This window comes from Scophthalmus maximus, chromosome 2 (genome assembly GCF_022379125.1).
Source record: "Scophthalmus maximus strain ysfricsl-2021 chromosome 2, ASM2237912v1, whole genome shotgun sequence".
Classification (NCBI taxonomy): domain Eukaryota; kingdom Metazoa; phylum Chordata; class Actinopteri; order Pleuronectiformes; family Scophthalmidae; genus Scophthalmus; species Scophthalmus maximus.
The window spans coordinates 26,955,525-26,970,000 of NC_061516.1; the positions used below are offsets into that span (position 1 = coordinate 26,955,525).

At 45.0% G+C, this 14,476-nt stretch overlaps 2 protein-coding genes and 1 long non-coding RNA gene across 4 annotated transcripts; 1 reads left to right on the forward strand and 2 right to left on the reverse strand.

Annotated features, from left to right (window-relative positions):
- The first annotated feature begins 216 nt into the window (after positions 1 to 216).
- Positions 217 to 5,619, forward strand: LOC118300325. Of its 2 annotated transcripts, none has more exons than XR_004790060.2 (4): positions 217 to 351; positions 482 to 630; positions 1,293 to 2,263; positions 5,394 to 5,619. It is a non-coding gene; the product is annotated as an uncharacterized LOC118300325 (long non-coding RNA). The 2 variants fall into 2 exon arrangements; XR_004790059.2 differs by having other exon boundaries at positions 5,397 to 5,619.
- Positions 2,257 to 8,449, reverse strand: guca1d (guanylate cyclase activator 1d). The gene is made up of 4 exons (XM_035624585.2): positions 7,926 to 8,449; positions 5,292 to 5,441; positions 3,244 to 3,331; positions 2,257 to 3,156 (listed from the first exon to the last, which is right to left on the reverse strand). The coding sequence occupies exons 1-4, from the start codon at positions 8,118 to 8,120 to the stop codon at positions 3,023 to 3,025; spliced, it is 567 nt and encodes a 188-aa protein (XP_035480478.1). The 5' UTR covers positions 8,121 to 8,449; the 3' UTR covers positions 2,257 to 3,022.
- Positions 8,450 to 10,830: 2,381 nt separating this feature from the next.
- On the reverse strand, positions 10,831 to 14,351 carry dub (duboraya; the record flags this gene model as incomplete). Its single annotated transcript, XM_035624595.2, has 7 exons — positions 10,831 to 11,469; positions 11,611 to 12,124; positions 12,308 to 12,553; positions 12,645 to 12,713; positions 12,816 to 12,884; positions 13,077 to 13,166; positions 14,313 to 14,351. Coding segments are annotated over 6 exons (1,026 nt in total), but the record flags the coding sequence as incomplete, so codon positions are not given.
- Positions 14,352 to 14,476: the final 125 nt, after the last annotated feature.

A 14,476-nucleotide genomic window follows, 5' to 3' on the forward strand; every position in this document is an offset into this window, starting at 1 on the left:
GGTTTTACAGCACAAATCCTTCAGTGGATTCCTTCAACTTCAACATCAGAGACTAGTCACACAGAACCAACAAGACCGACGAGAGAGAAGATGAAATTAATATCTACCTGTTGCTTGTTTAGTGAGGAAAAAAATAAAATCATCAACCTAAAACCAAATGAACGACAGATGAATGTTTGACTTCTGTACAACTAGTGAACTAGATCATCAGTCTCCTCATGAAACCACATTTAGATCCACTGAACCAAATCCCCCACACTCATAGAATCAGTCACCGCTTGTGTTTTGTGAGTTCGCGATACCAGAACCTCTCAACAAGGCGGAGAAGAGGAACAGATTCCGTGACGGATGGTACGTATTTCTTTATTTTTTAACAGTGCAACAAGAATTAGCTGTTGCTTGTCTACATCACTTGAATCTGTAATCAATGTTCACTTAACGTGATATAGACAGATGTTATTTATCGTTCTATCCATCCCAGTTGGACTTGTCTGCTGGCGCGGTGTGAAGTTGACGTTACCTCTTCCACAGTTGACGTTCCTTCAGTGACAACATTTTATTGTGCTGCATCCGTTTCCTCCACTATCATCTGCTTAATGGAATCGAAAAAGGAGTTCACCCGATACGCAGGTAACGGCAAACCTTACGTCCGCCATTTTTTCCAATTTGTTCCGACAACAAAGCACTTGAACGTGACATTCTCGTAATTCCGACTTCACAAGTGGGAAATAGGATCGTCTGACTATCACGTGAAGGCAGAATTCATCGTGCGGACAAACCAACCAACAGTGCATTGTAGTTTTAAGGGGGTGAACGGTGCTGTACCAGAATCTTAACTGGAAAACACCAGGCAGCCGGCGTCGGACTCCAGAAACCAAAGGATAGATGGCGTGTGCATTAACGAGCTTAAGAGGAGCTGGTTGGTGGATGTTCAAAGACACAAAGAGGATTTCATGTAGATCTTGAACTTCAGCTTCAAACCTTAGAAGTGGAGAAGAGGCTTCTCTACTAAATTCAAAGTTGAACTGTTCCTTTAAAGTTTGTATCCGCTTCAGTTCAGGTCGAATTATTTTGGTGTTAAGATCAAAATCATTGACCTAAAAATGCCATCAGACACTAGAAACCTCTCTGTTAGTTGGATCATACTTGGTTCCAGAGCAGGTTGTCGGGGATTATTTGGCCCTTGACTTCGCTGCTCAGGAAGTCAGGAATGAAAAGTGAATTTACTGACTGTCTGTTTTAGTTTTTTTGATGTAATTCTACAGTTTGAAGATGTTTGTGGTGTTTTCCAGCCTTCAGGTGAAGAGTCCGTCCTCCAGCCTGCAGGCGACCGCTGCTCTGCCCTCACATCTAAACCTGCGGAGCTGAAACTGTCTGTAAATCTTCTCCATTACGGCTCAAGGCTGTTGAACCTTTTACACCATTAAGAGGATCAGGAAAGACTTCCAGCATGCACTGTTTCTCTACAACACTTTGAGAAACACCAAGCAGGCTTTTACTACAAAACATGTTTCGTTTAAACCACTAAACATGAGCAGCCATTAAAAAAAACCCGACATTGTTTAAAACTAGAATAGCACTCAGTCGAGCACTTTCCTCCGCCAAGGCCGAACGGTTGAATTCAATCAAAGTTGCACACACTCACAGAACCAGTCAGTAAACGTGACAATTTTTTTCTGTGAAGTCAGTGAACATGTCAAAAAGAAAGAGATGAAAACTTCCTGGCTCCGCCCCCTTCATCCAGATCCTCACCAACATGTCGTGGATTCCGCGTTCCATCCTTCACCAAGTTTCATGGAAATCCGTTCTGACAACACAAAAACCAACCAACCAACCCTAGGACAGGGGTGACCCCATTTTTTTTTTAAAGCTCCGCCTCCTTGGCGGCGTTACTGCCACTGTCTAAAACTGGTCTCATCAGATCAAGTAGAGCATCGATGAGGAAAAGCATAAGTTGTCACTTTGGACAGTGTTGATTGTGGGCCGGAGGTTTGGAACCAGCCCTGGAGCTGTTACATGTGAATTGTCTTCATAACATATTCTACATGACTTCATTCGAAAGCTTCTCCGTCAGTTTTCTCTGCTTTTGCTGCGATCCGTCCTCGGAGCAGCAGACTCTGGACACTACGGTGACCAGACGGGCCGCGGCTAGCTGGTTAGCATGCTAACATCGGTAGAAGCAAAGAAGTGATAGAAAGTGAACACTGGTTTTCGCCGCTGGAGACAGAAGTTTGATGCCGAACTCGGCGTTTCTTGCAGATTGGTGAGTAAACAGCTGCTAATGCTAATATTAGCCATGTAGCACAAATGTTCCCCATTATACACATTCCGGGCTGGTTCGATAAAGACGATTTGAGGTTCTAGTGCCAGATGCTGAAACTAAGAGTTTGGGTTTTGTTTTTCTATAAAAGAAAAGTTCGGAATTGTTAAAGTCTAAACACAAGCAGTCGAACAAAAACGCTGTCTAAGTTAAGTACTTCTTATAATTGGCAAAATTTGTTGATGATAATGAAGTCAGGCGTCATCGGATCGCAGGACGACAAAGTGTCGATGTCATTTGGACCATTGTTGACCGTCAGTGACACTTGGCGGTTTCTGATTCTTGACGCTCACCTGGTTCACCTGTTACCAGAGCCGTCCCGGGTCTCGACACTCGGCTCTGGACGTTTCTGGAATCGTTTAAAAACTTGAGTTTTTCTCGTTCGTTGGGTTTGAGCGGTTTTGAACAAACGGACCTGTGAGGTGAGAGACCGATTTGTGGAAACACACAAAGATCATCAAAGTCTTTGGACGTCATTGTCCAACAATGTTCCTCTTTTCAACCCGATACCTGGAGGCGAGGAGGGGGAGGGGCAGTCGGACCTGCAGAGTCCGAGCGACCAATCGCAGTCCATCAGAAGGTTCAACACTTTCAGCACCTGTTGTTTCCCGCTGCCGAAGGGAGGAGATCAAGTCTTCTCTCGTTTTGAAGAGGGTGAGGGGTTGATTTTTTTGGGCGGGGGGGGCGGGGAGGATTTCAGCTTCAGTCTTTGGTCCGGTTCCGTCCTTCCACGATAATGACTAAGACCGGCGTCAGGTCCATCAGGGTCTTCAGCGTGTTCATGATGTCCTCGTGGTCTTTGGCTCCCTCGATGAACTCCTCGAGTGTCAGCTCACCTGGTCAAAGGTCAAGACGCCGTTGAGGGGTTTGAAATGCGAGTTCAATTATTCTCATACTTTTTATTTCACCGGGATTTGCTTTACCTTCTCCTTTCACGTCGATCCTCTCAAATATGAGCGAGACGATGTCCTCCGGGTCGATATCTCGGTTTCGTGTGATGTCCTGGATGGCCTGCAGGGGGCGACACACGGATGAAACAACTGATGAACAGTAACTCAACACATTTAAGAACTCACGATCATTAGGACCAATAAGACGAGCAGGCGATTGAACGTCGGTTTTGCCCAGAATTTTAGTTTTAAAGGGAAATGGAGATTGTTTTCATTTTTTAAAGATTTTTTTCTTGTTTTTCACCTTTCAAATTATCATATTTCAGAATCTGTTAATCGGCCCTGTGTTCCTGGGGACTAAAAATAAAACAATGTTTAATTTGACATTTCCGTTTTTATGTTGATTCTGAATAAAAAAAGATTCTGCACTTTTTGGACCTCGCAGGGTCAAACGCTCCACAGCAGACTGGACTGACGTCACGTCCAGTCCTCCTGCGTCGCAGTCCTTCGTCCCACTTCCTGAGCTCATTCATCAGATTAGCGCTCGGCTACTTTCAGAGTTAATCCGTCCCAGTTTTCTGTCGGAGCGGCTCCGACACGTCTGATTCAGCGTCCGTTCAGTTTCTTGTTGAGGTCAGAGTGACGGTCAGGTTCAGGGGCGGGGCCCAGAGGGGCGTGGCCCAGAGGGGCCCACCTCTACCAGAGTCAGAAGGTGATGTGTACAGGACCCTCCGGTCAATAACATTAATGTAGGAAAGTGTAAGTAAATGTGTCGCTTAAATAAATAAAAAATCCTCCTAACAACCTCCTCCTGCAGACGACAGGATGAAAATATCAAGTTTCGACGTCGACAAACTTTTTACTGGAGTTTTCGTTTGTTCGTTTCTTCCTATAAATGAAATATAAAACTGATAGAGCTTCACACAAATTAAAACATTAGATATGAAAGTTAAGCCCAGTGGGAGGTCTTTATCAACAGAAACTAGAGTTTAGTGTATTGATCATATCCAGAGCCGATTCATGTGGAGTTTTGGGGGCCAAAGCTGTAACTGATATTTATATCAAAGATTTAAAAAAGTGTCAATGATTCCAAAGATGTTCTCAAAATATCAAAATGTAACTGAGGCTTGATATTTAACAGTTTAACCATAAACTTTATTATAAATAACTATTAATGAATAGAAAAGACAAATACAACCACAACAACAACTTAACTTGAATTAAGAAAATAATCTACATAATTTTTTTAATGTAAAATATAAACAGAAATCCTTTCCACATTGTTTATTCTGTAAAATAAAAGTTTTCATATCAGAAAACATAAACACTGATATTGTCTGTGAAAGACTCATTTCAACTAATTATTATCTGCCAACTGATAAATCAGTCAATAACATGTATTTGATTACTGTCGTTAATTTGTGCAACGTTATGTTATGACAGATTTTAGAATGATACAAATTTGTCAAATGTTGGAAATATGATTTGCACACTTTAATATATATACTTTTTGTTGCGGTGACTGTTTAGTCCATATTAACTTGAAATTGTCACCGCTGTCGTGTGTGTGTGTGTGTGTGTGTGTGTGTGTGTGTGTGTGTGTGTGTGTGTGTGTGTGTGTGTGTGTGTGTGTGTGTGTGTGTGTGTGTGTGTGTGTGTGTGTGTGTGTGTGTGTGTGTGTGTGTGTGTGTGTGTGTGTGGGTGGGTGGGTGGGTGGGTGGGTGGGGGTGGGGGGGTGTGTGTGTGTGTGTGTGTTTGTGTGGGTGTGGGTGGGGGTGGGGGGGTGTGTGTGTGTGTGTGTGTGTGTGTGTGTGTGTGTGTGTGTGTGTGTGTGTGTGTGTGTGTGTGTGTGTGTGTGTGTGTGTGTGTGTGTGTGTGTGTGTGTGTGTGTGTGTGTGAGTGAGTGAGTGAGTGAGTGAGTGAGTGAGTGAGTGAGTGAGTGAGTGAGTGAGTGAGTGAGTGAGTGAGTGAGTGAGTGAGTGAGTGAGTGAGTGAGTGAGTGAGTGTGAGAGTGAGAGTGAGAGTGAGAGTGAGAGTGAGTGTGAGAGTGTGAGTTGTGCGTCGAGCCTCGTCAACGTTACAGAGAAGATGGTCTCAAGTTCGTCCTTGTCGATCTTCCCGTTTCCGTCCTGGTCGAACAGTTTGAAGTACCACTTCAGTTTCTGGTTGATTTCTCCTTTCAGCAGCAGACTGACGGCAGCGATGTACTCGACAAAGTCGATGTAACCGTCCTGCAGACAGAGGGGAAGGTCGGAGGTTAAACCCTGGATCGGTTCCACTGAGGATCAACCTCAACCTCAAGGTCTCTGAAGTCGACATCATGGGTTTGAACAGATTTTAGTTATTATTCCATCAATGCACATCTGTTCTGCATCGTTTAATCAGTAAAATAAAAGTTTTCATATGGAAGAACATAAAGCTGATACAGATTTGTGACCAGCTGATATTATTGACAAACTGATAAATCAGTCAGACTCAAAAACAAACAAACAACATCAACGAATATCTGCAGCAGTTTGCAGCTTCGGGTTCTGGTCCAGACTCAGATCGGTGATTTCCACATCAATCAGTTTTGCAGCCCTGCGGCTCGTTTCCATGGCGACAAGCTGAACTAAACTCTGAGCTGTGAGCAGAGTGAACCTCTGATCCCAGAGCTCTCAGAGCGTCCTCACTGGATTCATCGCCACACACACCCTGAATCCACTTAGCCCACCAAACACACAGCAGGGATATTCTCTCTACATGCTAACGCCGTGAGCCAATCAGCCAGTGAGCCAATGGAAGCTCTGCGTCCGCCATGTTGGATCAGTCAGCAGACTGAAGCTGTGACTGGTCAATTTTACCAATCACAACTACGCTGATGATGGCCCCCTGGTGGCTGGCTGATCGTCTTTATATACAGCCACTGATCGCCTTTATATACAGTCACTGATCGTCTTTATATACAGTCACTGATCGTCTTTATATACAGTCACTGATCGTCTTTATATACAGCCACTGATCGCCTTTATATACAGTCACTGATCGCCTTTATATACAGTCACTGATCGTCTTTATATACAGTCACTGATCGTCTTTATATACAGTCACTGATCGTCTTTATATACAGTCTCTGATTGTCTTTATATACAGTTGCTGATCGTCTTTATATACAGTCACTGATCGTCTTTATATACAGCTGCTGAACGTCTTTATATACAGTCACTGATCATCTTTATATACAGCCGCTGAACGTCTTTATATACAGTCTCTGATCATCTTTATATACAGTCAGTCATCGTCTTTATATACAGTCGTCGATCATCTTTATATACAGTCAGTGATCGTCTTTATATACAGTCAGTCATCGTCTTTATATACAGTCGTCGATCATCTTTATATAAAGTCGCCGATCGTCTTTATATAAAGTCAGTGATCGTCTTTATATACAGTCGCTGATGGTATTTATATACAGTCAGCGTACATGACAAATGGAACCAACAAAAAACAACAAAACAAGATTAATCAATTCTCTTGCATCTGCTGTATGTGAGTAAAGGTACTTAGTTACTCTCCAAAATTGATGACAGGCATCACTCAGAATGCTTTTGATACTTTAGTTAGATATAAAATTATCTTTTTTTTACTCGTAGAAAGTATTTCTGTACTTCTACAAGTGTAAAAAACACTTTGTATCTCCAGACTTGTGGAGTTTAATGTTTTGAAATGCAGGATGATGTTGGACCGTCATGGATTTAAAAGAAACCTTCTGATAAAACCCCTCCATTCATAAAGTAATATGATGGATCACTGCGACTTTCTGTCTCCTTCATCAGCATCAGATCAATGTGATCAGCTTCATCAAACAGCTTCCTGTTGTTTTCACATCGTGCCTCAGTCGACTGTGGAACCAAACAGCAACAACAAGAAGAAACTGAATGTCTAAGGTCAAATTCACAGTTCAGGGGTTTAACTGAGTCATCCATCAGAAGTCCTCCTGTCCATCATCCATCAAACGTCCTCCTGTCACTCATCCATCAAAAGTCCTCCTGTCCGTCATCCATCATCCATCAAACGTTTTCCTCTCCGTCATCAATCAAACGTCCTCCTGTCAGTCACAGCCACGTCCAGGGCCGCACCAGGTCACCGGGGGTCCACGAGTATTATCAGAAGGTTTAAGTTGAATCCATGCATTAGATCCATGACATCATCCTGCATTTTAAAACGTTAAACTCCCAAAGTCAGGAGATACGAGGTTTTCATCCGACTGGGACCAAACTCAAGTTGTCAGTTTATTTAAAATGATTTCTTTTTAATTAATCAAATAATGTTTTTACACTTGTAGAAATATAGAAATAATTCTCGTGCCGTTGTTCAGAGCTGGAGTCGATAAACACCCGTGTGAACTGCAGAGTCAGGAATAATTTGTGTTGTTCCCTTTCACACTGAAGCCAGATGTTCATGGGTTTAGTTTTCCAGTGTGTCGTCCCAACATCACAGATGGAAACTAACTAATTACTTTTACTCAGGTGCTGCACATGAGTACAATTGTTAAATTCACCACATCAGAATATTGTACTTTTTACTGCAGTAGCCGTTACTAGTTACTGTCGGTGGTGGGAGGAGTACTCAGAGTAAAAGTACCAATACAACAGATACTTAAGCAAAAGTAAAACTTTTTACCCTGAGTACTTCTTCCACCACCTCCTGAGTGTGTGTGTCATTGTGAAACGCACCCCGTCCATGTCGAAGGTTGAGAAGACCTGGTCCACGTAGCTGTTGGCGTTCTCGTTCATGCCCTTCAGGCCCAGAATGGCCTTCAGCTCGAACAGCGTGATGAGGCCTGACGGAGACTCTCGCATGAACTTGTTGTACCAGTGGTGCATGTCCTCCGACAGGATCTCGTCCAGGGTCGAGCCTTGGTTCCCCATTGGTGCTGCCAACGGGTGGACCGAGGTGAAGACGGACGGATTCCTTTCACTTTGAGAGGACGAAGAGTCAAGGAGGAGATTAGAGAAACCGTAACCAGACAAGAAAATCCTGACGCCCTCCGATCCTCAGTGGATGGATGGTGCAAGACGACGATGAAGGGGTCCACAGCCCTTGTGTCGGCCCCTCTGCAGCACCAGGGAAGGAAGTAGACAAAGTGAAAAAGGTTAAATATCTGTGGCGGCGGCGAGGCCAGCAGGCTTCAGCAGCAGCGGCAGGCCGGCCGACATCCAGGCTGCAGTGACTCTGCAGGCAGAGAGCAAACCTCAGGACTCTCTAACCCTCTTAGGACCTGGAGGAAGACTCAAGGAAGAACCTGAAATAAATCTCCTAACGAGATCAGGCCGCCCTGCTGGAGGGCGCCGCTGCCAGAGGCCGGGCCAAGAGGCTTTATCAGCCTAGTTCAGTGGGAGGGCGTCCCTGGACCCAGGAAGGTTATATAACAGACTCACCTGGGCATCTTGGGTCAGACAGGTTTCTCCCTTTTCAGCAAAATTACAGTGTATATGCAGGTAAACACGACCATGACGTGGATCCACGGGCTGCTGCTCCGGTCGGAGTCCGGGTCTCCGCGAGAAACGCTTCCAGTTGGTGGATATTTGCAGGTTGTGTTTATTGGCCCGAATGAGCACGACCTGCGAATATTGGCCCGTTCTTCCTTCCCCTTTCTCCGACAAATTCCCACTGAACACGCACTCGTGAACATGAACTGTTGAACGCCCACACACAGCAACAATAGTTATCTTCAATTTCTGATACAATGACAGGACCGAGGGAGGATCTCAACGCTAATTGGCTAAAACTTGTCACTCTAATATTTGGCTCACGGTCAAATATTTAAACTCGACCGCATGAAGCAAAGTTAGCGTCATCACATTATTCATGGCACCTTTAGTGGCATTCACGTCGCCCGGTCTTTACACTGACTTTGTATGTAACCTTTTTGTGCAAATATTTTGTGATTGGTGTGAACCACTGGTAGAATCACAGTGCCTCTGCTTCAGCTGCAGTGACTGAAGTGTGAGAGCAGTCCTGAGAACTCCCTCTATCTATGAATATTGGCAGCTCAAGCAGGAAACTGCATTAGTACTGTACAAAATTAGAGCTACGCTGTTTGATAGATTCCCCCCGAGGGGAGGGAACATGAGGAAGATAAATCTGCTCCCCCTCTGAATAGGGGCGGGCCCGAGTGTTGACCCTGGACGCCCTTTGAGATCAGAAGTGGAACACCTCAGATCAGAGCCAGGACGGAGCATCAGCAGCTTTACCGAGAACGGGAGTGTGTTAATCAGCTGCGTCTCATCCTGCCAGCAGCTCGGATCAGGGCTTTTATTGGAGTCAATGTTCACAAGTTTCCGCTCGAGTCGCGGAGTCGACACTGCAGTTTTTTCCTCTTTTTTAGTATCTTACCTTAATCTGAAAACACCTTTGACATTTTCCCCCTCGTGTCTATGAGACGTAACACGGACTCTTACTTTTTAAATTGTCAGAACTCCTCAGTGCCAAGAGATACAGAAAATAAAAATATGACGAGCTGAATTATTAAAACTCCAAGAATAAATAAGGCAACTGGAGAAAGGCGTAAAGCTCGTACCTCCGACTCAACCGTCGCCTCACGAAACCACATTTAAATCTTTTCATTTGGATCAAATCTCTCTCACTGTCTGATTGTTTTCATCCTCATCCATCATAAATGATTCTCTGTGAAGTCAGAGCTTTATCTTATAGCCTTTGATTGGATCTTTGTGTTTTTTTTGTTGTTTTTTTACAGCTATGCCCTCTGGGAGTTGTATTTGACTCCTCTCCTGAACACCTGTTGTAAGTCTGTCTTCTCCCAGCATGGCCCCGGGGTCAGGTGTGTACCAGAGGATCAGTTTGATAATCCAGATGTAGATTTGAAGTTGGCAGCAGCAGCAGCAGCAGGTTTCCTCCACTCACCTTCCTCCTCCTCCAGGTTCCAGCCTCTGCAGATTAACTTGCCCTGTGTCGTGTGGAGACGAGCCAGCTGCGGGAAAATCCTCCATTAGCCTGGGACCCAGATGAATTCTGGGAGCTCATTTCACCTGCTCTGCCAGACTCACGGTCTGGATCTCCTGCATTGGAAAGTAATTTCCTTCCGGTAGAAATCTTGCCGGGAGAAGTGACTTGTAAAGAACCAAGATGGCTGCCGCTAACGAACAAGCATCTGACTAAAAGTACCAGATATTTTCACATTTCTCCAACAAAAATGACAACACTGGTTCACAGACGCTGTTGAATCATCATCACAGACATCACATCATCTCCTGCTCTCGTCTGTTGCTCAACTGACGTCCTGTGATTTGTTACTCTCACTGGTTGTACGTCTACACAATTGCGCCCGGAGGCGTTTTGGTCTCTGTCCGTTGGTAACGCCTCTTTGAAATCGAAAATGAACTGAGACTAACATGCATTCGAGCATTAGACTGACTACGCCAGGTTGTAGGAACATGGTGACCATCTCAGACTGGTTTCCATTATTTTCAAAATGGTGCTGATCAGTGGCCAGATGTTTTGAGTGCATTTGTCACTGTGCAGCAACACATCGTACACAGTGTGTGTAATTATGAACTTTAAACATATTTCTATTTAATATAATACAGACTAGGACATTAAGGAACAGATCAACAATAATTTAGCAAAAATATGCATTTTAATTTCACTTTTCAGAATTTAAGGCACAACAACACATTTCAAAACATTTCACAGAATTTACAGTTTTCTACCTGCTGATAAAATTAAAATAAAAGCCTTTTGAGGTTTGTAAAAACATGAAACTTTGGAATAAGGCTTCAGGTTTTCTCTCTGTGAACAAGTAAACACAGTTTGGTTTTAATGAGTTGTCTGATAATATAGAAACGTGTTGAGACGTCATGATTGACAGCTGAAGTCAATCCATTTCAGCGCCAGTGCTTCACACAAACATCCAGAAAATTTATTTCGACGTCATCTACGTCATCATCATGGCATCAAACAGTGAGAAAACATAATACTGAAAACATCACATTCTTACAAAAATGAACAAATCTGTGTTGGCAGAGTAAAAAGGCTTCGAGCTGATGAAGAAGACTTCTCTTCATCTTGGACTGAAGCTGGACCTTCACATAAAGAACCCCGCTGATTATCTACAAGACAACACTCCCGAGAGCAAAGTGTCCTCACGTCGTCTTCACCACATCAGAGATAAGTGTTCACAGGGGTCGGCCTCACCCGGGGCACCACATCGGCCAAACATCGGGATCCTCACCGGGCTGATGTCTGACCACTTGTGTCCTGAGAGAGGAAAGGAAAGGGAAGGTTGGTGTTCAGCAGCTGTTGGTGATATTTGATAATTTACAAATGTGTAAAAAGTTCTTGAGTTGAGATGAACAAGTGAACGCAGCTGGAGGAGAATAAATGAACAAAGATAATCACCTCACTCTTCTTCTTCTCCGTCTCTTTTTGTTCCTCCTCCATCTTCTTTGTGTGTTTCTCTTGAGCTTTTCTCCTGAGCTTCCTCCTCCTCCTCTCTTCCTGATGAAGATCTGTCTCCTTCCCCTCTTCCTCCCACGGATCTGTTCTTTCCTTCCTCCTCCTCCTCCTCCTCATCATCTTCTTTGGTCTTTGACTGATCTTCTTTGTGGGTTTGGTTTTTCCCAGGACATGTTGAAGCGTCTGTTTTACCTTCTATCTTGAAAACCTCTCCTCCTTCCTTCCTCTCTTCACCTCCTCCTCCTTCCTCCCTCCCTCCTCCTCCTCCTTTTCCTCCTTCCTCCATCTCTCCTCCTCCTCCTTCCTCCCTCTCTTCTCTTCCTCCTTCCTCCCTCTCTTCTCCTCCTCCTCTACTTTTGTCTGCTACGTCATTAGCAACGCCGACCTCATCTCCACTGCTGGAATTCCTGTTGCGACGGGATGGAGGGCGTCGCCGGATGGAGTGACGAGCTCGACTCTGGAGACGGACCAATCAGAGCAGTGTGAGGTTTTAAAAACTTTGTTAGGTCAAATAAACAACTGTAGATATTCTGATGTGAAATGTTTATCTCTTTGTGGTCATCACATGAAATGGACCAATGAAAACACTGGATCTGACTTGATGAAAAACAGTGGGACAGTCCTTTAAAAGCCGTCTGACCTTGTTGATGCTGGGCAGGATAGACCCCTCCTCTGCAGAGGGAGGGGCCTCAAAGGAGGCGGGGCCTTCCTCTTCAGCTATTGGAGAGGCGGCGATCGGGCTGGTCGGGGTCGGCGTGGACGATGTGGTCACCGTGGTCTCTGGGGTCAAGCCCGGGGAGGGGAGGGGGAAGGCGGGAAGCAGCAGCCTGAACCCGGGGCTCTTAGGTGAGGGCAGCTGGGGAGAGGGAGAGAGAGCGAGGGAGGCCTGCGCAGAGAGAGAGAGTGATGTCAGAGTGACGTCTGCTGCAGCGCTCTGTGACCACCAGCAGAGGGCAGCAGAGTCCACCTGGACTCACCTGAAGCTTCTCAATCAGAGCAGAGTTTCTCTTGGTTTGGGCAGGTAGAGGCGAGGTGACACCTGGAGGCTGCACACACACACACACACACACACACACACACACTGTCAGAGTTCAGAGGCTGATTGTTATTCAGGTTCCTGGTGAGGATCAGTGTAAACACCATCTCACCTCCTGGTCGTCTCCGTTTGTTTTCGGGAGCTGTAGCGAGCGAGGAGGTCGTCGTCTCACCGGCTTCTCCTGGTTTAAAAAACACACACAAAGAAAAACAGTTATACTGTTAAACCACTGTACTACTGCAGTTATACTAGTAGTATACTAGCAGTACTACGAACACCAGACTAATAACTTCTACAATGTCAGATATTCACCCAGTCGTTCAGACCTCGGTGCTCTGGTGTGTATGAAATGTCTGATTCACACTGAACTCACCGTCTCGTTTCCAGCAGCGACGTGTGGACAAGTCGAACCTCGGAACCGTCCTGCGAGTTCAGCCACAGAGCGGCGGGACGGAGCCTCCTCCTGAGGGAGGGAACGCTGGGTTCACTGATCAATACACAACGAATACTACAACTACTGCTTTCACCTTCACTGAAACTACTGACTATGTACTTCTACTACTGGTGTGATACACAGGATCGCCACAGAGACTCGAAATGTAACTCATTTGTCTCATGTGCTTGAACGTGTTCCGCTGCAGCTGCTGAATTAAACTCAGTTGACTTTTCTCTCTGCTCAACAGAAAGATCAGGACCGTTGAGGCTGCGTCCCCGTGTGGCAGGTCACTTCCTGTCTGAGGCGGCGCTGCGACCATGTTAGGGAGGAGACGTGAGTGTTGTCATCGGCAGGCAGCTGCTCGTCACAAACACATGCCACACATGTTTCATCCAACGACGCGGGAGATTGTGTCTCTGTGAACGGGGCTCAGTGTCATGATCAGTACTGCAGTACTGATACTTGAACTACTGCTACTAGTATTACTACTACTACTACTGCTACTACAAATACCTCACTTGGCCTCACCAATGAGTCCAGAGCCTTCAGAACCACATCAGTCCAAACACATGAGAACAGAGTCGAGGGAACGAGTCTATTAAAGGATCACACACACACACCCACAAACACACACCCACACACACACACACACACACACACACACACACACACACACTAACAGCTGTTGACATGGGGTTGATCCATGTCCATTTCAGCTGAAGGTCTCACATTGCTGACATTCAACAGATAATGAAATCACATTGGTGGAGGGCACACGCACGCACGCACACACACACACACACGCACACACACACACTGTCTGTAGTCGACCAATGAACTAAAGGCAGAAACTGGTGAAAAGAAAGCTAACCGTTAAAACCACTTCCTCTTTCTCTCTGTGTGTGTGTGTGTGTGTGTGTGTGTGTTTGTTTGTGTGTGCGTGCGTGCGTGTGCGTGTGCCCTCCACCAATGTGATTTCATTATCATAGTGTGTGTTCATGTCTGTTGTTTTGTTTTTCAAAATAAGAGAATCTGCTGTTCATTCTGTGATGACATGAAATGATAAAACATATTCATGACGAAGGATTTCACCAGATAAGTTTCTAGTGTTATGATCATTATCAATCATCTTTTCCTTCAACAACTAAAGCTCCCATGAGCCTTTGCTGTCACCTTGATGATGATGCAGGTGAGCTCCTGTTCTGCTGGACTTCATCTCTGTGTTCAGACAGAACTGGTGTCACCTAAAGGTTCACTTAGTAGATGTCAGTGCTGTCAATCACATCTCATGGTCTTTATTCAGATAACAGAGCTCAGGTGCTATCACATGAACACAA